This window comes from Trifolium pratense, linkage group LG1 (assembly GCF_020283565.1).
Source record: "Trifolium pratense cultivar HEN17-A07 linkage group LG1, ARS_RC_1.1, whole genome shotgun sequence".
NCBI classification, from domain to species: domain Eukaryota; kingdom Viridiplantae; phylum Streptophyta; class Magnoliopsida; order Fabales; family Fabaceae; genus Trifolium; species Trifolium pratense.
This window is the reverse complement of record NC_060059.1, coordinates 13169481-13177495: the sequence shown is the minus strand read 5'-3', so window position 1 is coordinate 13177495 and position 8015 is coordinate 13169481. Positions and strand designations below refer to the sequence as shown.

At 30.6% G+C, this 8015-nt stretch overlaps 1 protein-coding gene across 1 annotated transcript; it reads left to right on the top strand.

Annotated features, from left to right (window-relative positions):
• Window positions 1–3126: 3126 nt before the first annotated feature.
• On the top strand, window positions 3127–7372 carry LOC123909520 (zinc finger protein GAI-ASSOCIATED FACTOR 1-like). Its single transcript, XM_045960364.1, has 3 exons — window positions 3127–3560; window positions 4388–4784; window positions 6043–7372. The coding sequence occupies exons 1-3, from the start codon at window positions 3359–3361 to the stop codon at window positions 7037–7039; spliced, it is 1596 nt and encodes a 531-aa protein (XP_045816320.1). The 5' UTR covers window positions 3127–3358; the 3' UTR covers window positions 7040–7372.
• Window positions 7373–8015: the final 643 nt, after the last annotated feature.

The following is an 8015-nucleotide window of genomic DNA, read 5'->3' as shown; positions in this document are numbered from 1 at the left end:
ACTATATAATAACTAATTATTATTAATATTATCTAAGAAATGAGTCACTACCGACGTGAAATGAGACATTTTTTTTGTTGTTATTAAACAAAGACATATAATAATATCCTGACAAAAAAAAAATATGAATGGAACATTATTTTTTTTATTGACTAAAATTGAATATTCATTGTTTAACGTCCCGTGAGCTTAGCTTAGGGACATCAGCATTTTATATGCAGAAGAATTTTAACTAGTAGACTATTTGATGAAAAAAATTAATATTCATTTATTTTAGTATATCTCATATTATTATTTTTTGACAAAAATTACTACAGCATATCATATCAGCCTCCTCCTGATCGCAGTTGCGGGGGATCAACTGCGGCCATCCCTACTAAGTTCAGCGTCAATCACCACTAAACCAACTAACGATTGGTATATATGAGTTTTTTTTTTTAAATATAAAGAGATCGACCTAAATATTTCTTTTTTCTTTTAGGAGATTTTGCTGCTGATTTGAGTGCAGAGAACATATAATTTACGCCAAAAAAACAAAGTAATGAGGCCTAAATTTTTTATTTTTTTATACAAGAGACCTAATTTCTTGAAAACATTTTTTCCGGTAAATATTTCTACTTAGCAAAAATAATGCTAAACTCTTTTTTTTTTTACTATAAAAATATTAAATTGAGAGACTGTAATTTTATTAATTAATTTTTTTTTTGACGCAAAAACAACAATATTCATTCATTCAAATTCATATGAAATACATCAATTAAACTCATTACATATTCAATTTCGCTAAAAAATAATAAGATGAATCTGCAAACAGACTCATAGCATCCGAGTTAATAACATAAAACGGCCTAATGTCTTTGACAAAGCCTACGATTGATTTGTCAAACTTCAAATGTCAATGATGCTAAAGTCATTGAATCTGCACTGTATTTGGATCGAAACAAACCTGCAAATATGAAGAAAGAACAAGCATCGTACTAAGACGAGACAAACAAAACAAATACTCCGCACTAAGACGGAATTAAAACAACACTAGATGAAACAATCACAAGAGAGAAAACTGGAATAAAACCTAAAAAGTGTGCAACGCACGGGTTTATTTCATTTATTTAAATAAAATGAAATAAAAAACAATCAAAGATCAAAATTAATCATAAACCACCCCTCTTTAATTGATAAAACATAAAAATCAACCAAGAACAAAGATTTGTGGCGGCAGAAAAAGAGTGGAGAGAATTACAACTATTTTCTTTAATTAATAAATATTATTATTAACCAAAATATTAAACTCAAATGGTTAATAATTAATCGTACGTGACACCATCATTTTAAATTTTTGTAATACAATAGAAAAGAAAAAATAAATAAGGACACCAATCAATTCTCTGCAGTAAATAAATAACACAATTTCATGCGGTAATGACTTTAATTTATGATTTAACATTAGAAAAGGGCATTATAATAGTATATTTTAAAGTGCTAATTACCCATTGGAAATTACCCGAAACACACGTGAACAGGAGAATTTTTGTATTATTGTGGGGTCATTTTCGAGAATGATTCGATCAGAGTCCACCCGTGACGAGTTAAGGTTAAATCAGTAATTACATACTCTAGGCGGCTGATTCAGCTTTGTTCCTAGTGGCAGCTTTGTTATTTTGATGAGAGGACAAGGGTGATTTAGGAATAATGCTGCTCTTTTTAAAATATCCTCAGAAACAGACAAACTTTTCCAACTTGAATCCCTCGTCCTCTAGCTACGTCAAATAAACTAGTATAAACTATACTTTTAAATTAATTAAACTAATCACAAATAAGGTTCCCATAATACCCTTCCTCAAATCTCATAAATAACAAGTAGAAATATTTTTAAAACAAAATTTTAGTTTTTAGTATGAGTTAATCCAACTAACCATTTCAACAAAACAAAATAGAAGTGCAATACAATCTTACAAAATCAACATGTAAAAATAGAATTATGCACACTTTAATTTATATTGATCTAATTACTTACTCAAATGGTAGTGTCACATGATCCAAAATTTCAAATTTTTAGACTTTAATTAACAATTTTTTTTTTTACAAAAGACTTTAATTAAAAATTATAATAATAATAATAATGTATATCAATAATATATACTCCAAAAATTAAATTGTACTCTATTTACGATGTACTCAACAAATTATATAAATACTCTACAATTATTTTCTTTAAGCAATTTTATGTTTTAAAATCGTTGAATAATGAATTCATTATCAATGTTGTTGATTACATCTTTCTCAATATAAACTGAAAATGGATGACAATTGTGCAAAAAAAATAATACGAGGTTTAAAATGCAAAACATATAAAGATATGTGTTTTAATTTTAAGGTTTAAATGATATTTTGGCTCTTATAGGTTGGCGTGTTTTACTTTTTGTCCTTGTATTTTTTTTTTGAGGAATTCATCCCTATAAGTTGACGTATTTTTGTTTTTAGTCCCTAAAGCTAAAATTGGTAGGCAAATTTGCAGGAAAATCCGCAGGAAACGTGCAGATTTTAAATCTGCCATAAAATTCAAAGGAAAATCCGTAGGTTTTCCGTTGGATTTTTTTACTAATTTTAGCTTTAGGGAAACCAAAAGATTTTAACATATATGGATGAATTGCATAAAAAAAAAGAAGATACTTGGACAAAAAATAAAAACACGCCAAGTTACAGGACCAAAATATTATTTAAACCTAATTTTAATGTTCGAGAAGGTTGAACCCCCTCTGTGTGGCTCTGCTAATGGTCTTAACATATCGTCTCAACTCTAGGACTAGACATCTAAAGTGTGATAACTCGAGTAGTCTAATAGAGGTGACCTGATAACATGTGGTCCAACTAATCTTAGATAACTTTGATTAAATTTTAGATTGAATATATAACACAACCTTACAAAATTGATTTGTAAAACGATGATTGTGGTTACTTATAAACTCGTTTTTAGACTTTATCTCTTTAATATATTTTTTTTTTTTAAAAAGTGAGGGGCATTTTGATAATAATCAAGAATGGCAAGGGCATATCTACAGTTACTACAAACAGTGCCTGCAAGCAAGAGTACACAATATATAATTTAATTACAATGCAAATCCAAAGCCTCTGTTTGTTGTATTCTTATGCCAACAAACACTCTCATCTCTCACACACCATAAAAAGAGGAGAGTTTCCTGCTTTTTTGTCTTCCTCTACTTCCACAAATCCCTTCTTTTCTGTTTCAACTTCTGCTTCCTCTTCTTCCTTTTTTTTGTCTTTCTTTCTTTCTTACTCCAACAATACTAGTAGCTAGTGAAACAAAATAGGAAACATTTGTTCTTAATAATATTTGGCTATGTCAAACATCACAAGTTGTGATAGTGGTAGCTTCTCTACAGAGAATAACAGAGAAGATGGAGTTAAACAAACAGAAATACTTGGTCAATTTCATAGTCCACATTCTCATACTTCAACTACAAATAATAACACCAATGGTACTTCCAACACTAATTTACAACCACCTCTTAAGAGAAAAAGGAACCTACCAGGAAATCCAGGTAATTATATTTCCCCCTTTTATTTGCATATTCATTAATCTTGGTTTTAACTTTTAAGTAACAAATTCTAATTATTAATTACTTTTACAAGATTTTTTATTTAAATATCATAATCAATAATCAAATGAAAGTTGGAGTAACCCAAAATATAAAATTAAAGTTGTTATTCATGGCCTGCAGCACATGAATACCAATTCCTAGAACATCATATAACAAAATTATTGTATAGTTTCATTTGTTAGACCTTCTAACTGATTAATTAAATCTAAAACTAGAAAATTATTAAGTATATACTATATAGTATATATATAAATCATAAACCTTCTAATTGATTAAGTCTACAAATAAAAAATACATAGTGATCCATAGTTTGGTACTAAAATGTGCTCAAAATGTTTTTTTTTTCTTTCAAAACTGATATCTCACTAAAGGCCAATATTAATTTTTAAAAAAAATATTGGTATGCTTGATTAATTTATTAGAGTGCATTCACTTAAGACATTTTTAGGCTCCATGAAATTATAGGATAAGACCTTGATGTGGTATAGAAGACAAAGATCTATAGGGGGATATGTTTTAAATTAAGTCAGAATATAATAAATATAGCTAAAATAAATAATGAATTATTGGTGTGTGTAAGAAGAAAATGAAGAACTGAAACTCAATTATTGCTTTGCTGTGGTTCACAAACAATCATTGTTGTTTACTGTTGACTTTTATTGACTCTTATTTCCTCCTTTTCTTTTTTCTTTTTTTTCTTTGTTTCACACACACACATAAATATATAATTTAATTAACTAATTATTTTTTTATTTTTTTAAATTTAGATCCAAGTGCTGAAGTGATAGCACTATCACCAACAACACTAATGGCTACAAACAGATTTGTATGTGAAATATGCAACAAAGGTTTTCAAAGAGACCAAAACCTTCAATTGCACCGAAGAGGACACAATTTACCATGGAAGCTAAAACAAAGAACAAGTAATGAAATTATAAAAAGAGTTTATGTTTGTCCTGAACCATCATGTGTTCATCATAATCCTGCAAGAGCACTTGGTGATCTTACTGGTATTAAAAAGCACTTTTGTAGAAAGCACGGTGAGAAGAAGTGGAAATGTGATAAATGTTCTAAGAAATATGCTGTTCAATCTGATTGGAAAGCTCATTCCAAAATTTGTGGTACAAGGGAATACAAATGTGACTGTGGAACAATATTTTCAAGGTATGTGTGTATGAAATGTGAATATAAAAAATTTGTTGATTAATTTGACTTTTGAATAGTGTTCTTACATAGTTTCTTGCACCAGTTGAACTACTTTCATGCAGTAGCTGTCTTTTTGATAATAAAGTGTGTGCGTGCCGTTTTGGCAGCTTAGATTAAGATATATTGTAGTGGCCTTTGACCACATACCCTATGAACTTTTTCTCATCTGAGAATTCAAATTTTTTAAACTTTTTCTAGTTTATGTTTTAGCGGTTATTAATTTTTTTTTTCTCTATGAACAAACATATCCTATATATACATCTTTAACAGATAACTAACCAGTTGGGGTTGGAACAGCAAAGAAGTTATTATAGTTCAATCTTTTCAACTAACATTTTTGGTTGTCTCAAGCAAAACTAACTACTATATATAAAAAACTATATATGAAATGATATATACCATCCCATACATAGTGTATATATTAATAATCATCAACAGTAACAAATTGATTAGCATATGTGACGGTGGCATTGGTCCTCGGATTAGTTGGTTCTTGAGCCGATCGGATACCAATTTTTTTTTTTTAAAATTGATTAGAATGTAATCATTTACGGTATATTGTTACTTTTTTTTAACCGCATTATTGGTGCGCAAAATATCTATCAATGTTGTCGATGACTAATTTTTATTAGAAAATATGATTGGTCATCTTTAGGGGTATTTCACTCCAATCATATTTTTTCATCCACTACACTAAATTCATTCGAATCAGGTTTGAGTGCAATCAATCCTTCCTAACTGTACTGCATTAGGTCACATCTAAGCCATTTAATATAAGATTGGACGGTCAGATTTAAAATTAAATTTATATTTAAAAAATTAACAAAAATAGGAACCTAACCATCTGATCTTGATCGAATGGTTACTATATATAAATATACTGACTGCATATCGTTTGACTGCAATTGATCCATTTCCAACTTATTCATATAGAAACCTTACTTTAATATGAGTATAATTCCACCGAGAACAACGTAACGCTTGGTAATGAAAGTGAAAGTGTTACTTGAGTGCAAGTATAAGTCACTGCATATATATATATTTATTAAATATATTTGGCTCGGTCAAAGATTCCTACGTATATACAGTATGTATAGAAAACAATAGTCTTTTTATTTCATAATAATAATACACATGCACGGTCTTCATAAGCAACTATATATATAATCATATTTAATTGTATTTTAATCTTATTTTATTATTTTATTATCTGCAGAAGAGACAGCTTCATAACCCACAGAGCATTCTGTGATGCATTAGCTGAAGAAAACAACAAAGCAAACGAAGGATCAATACAATTGCAACATCAACAAATCCCAAATCTTGTTTCTTCATTATTACCAATAAACCCTCCACAAATTGGTGCAACTTCATCAGAAATATTTAACACTGATCACAAGCATCCATTATCATCACCTCATGATCTCATGTCAGTGCCAGCAAAACAATTCAACAGCAACATATTCACTAGAAGTCTTTCATCATCAACTTCATCTCCTTCTCTTCAACTCAGTTCAAATAATTCACTCAACAATATCTTGGAAGAAAATGGGTCATTGCATTTATCAGCTGCTACTTCACCTCATATGTCAGCTACTGCATTGCTTCAAAAAGCTGCTCAAATGGGTGCAACTGTGAGTAATAATAATGCCGGTATGAGTATGCCGGAAAAAGCCGTTGCTGGAAACATGATGGCGCCGCCTTTGTTTGGTGTGTCGCAACAGCAAGGACATGCTTTCATGAATCACTACATGCAGCAACAAGCTCAGTATAATAATAACAATTTCAATGCAAATGGAATAATAAATGGGGGAGGTGTAAATGGATCAATGAATGGAGTTGATATGTTTAATGCTATATTGGATCAAAGTAAAGCTTTATCCAAGATTATAGAACAAAACAATCAAACTCAAGGCAGCATTAATAGTGTTGGAGGAGTGGGTGTAGGAGTAGGAGGAGGAGGGGGTGCATCAAGTAATAATAATAATGTTGTTATGAACATTGGTGGAAGTAAAGGATCAAGTGGTGGAGATGTAATGACATTGGATTTATTAGGGATAGGAGGGGGAGGTGCACATGGTAATTTCTATGGAGGAGGGGGTACACAACAGCAACAAGCAGAAAGTGCTGCTGCAGCAGCTGATGAAGTTTGGAGAAATTGGTCAACCAAAAATGGAGGATTTGAATCATTTTCAGCAACAAGCAACATTTGAAAAAAAAAAAGACCACCTGAAAATATTGAAGCATTTCAAACCAAGAAATAATTAATGATATTATTATTCAACTTTTTTTTAATTATTAGTGGGTTGCTTTTTTCTTATCTATTTATTATTTGAATACCCCACACCTCTCTTCTTTCGACCATGACACATCAAATCATTGATATTAATTGGTCCATTTTGCATTCATGACAAGCTAGCCAGTGTAATGCGTAGACTTAGAGTGTAGTAGACTCTTTTCGTTCCATAAATTTGTGTTCAGATGTTACAATGGCAAATCATTAATTAAGAATTCCCTATTCAATATAGTACCCGCTTGAATTTTCATTTTCATTCATTACATACTACTACTATTACGTATAAAACATACATATATTGCCAAATAAATTAAGAGTTGTGTTATTTGAACAACAATTTAGGTGACAATTTTTGGGACAACAATAAATTTACAAATGAAAGTAGGTGTTGGCACAAAAATCAAAGCAATAGAGAGAGAAAGTAAAAAGATAATGTGAGTATGAGAGAGAAAGTTGTCTCAAAAGTTGTTAAAAAATGGTTGTACAAATATCATTTCTCTAAATTAAATGCACAACCCCGCTTACTTACTAAGCGCTGGTTCTATCCCGGGACAAACAACCAAAGCTGGGGAGGGGACCTATTTTTGGTGGGAATAGTGAAAGAAAAAAAAAAAGATAACGAGAAGAAGTAGGGTAGAGTAGTTGGTTAACTCGTCACGCTCATGATCTGAAGATTGCAGGTTCGAATCCTGCCCCCACCAACTGCACATTCCTATAAGCGTTGATACGATAAAAAAAGTACGATTTATCCCCCTTGGCTAATATCATCAGTCATCAGTGAGGTACGAAGTTACTGTATCGACGACATATTCGTCATCTCAGCCAATTGTGGCTTTCTCCGCACACAAAGGCTACATCTTGGCCTTTCATTGATTTTACTTTTCCATTTATTT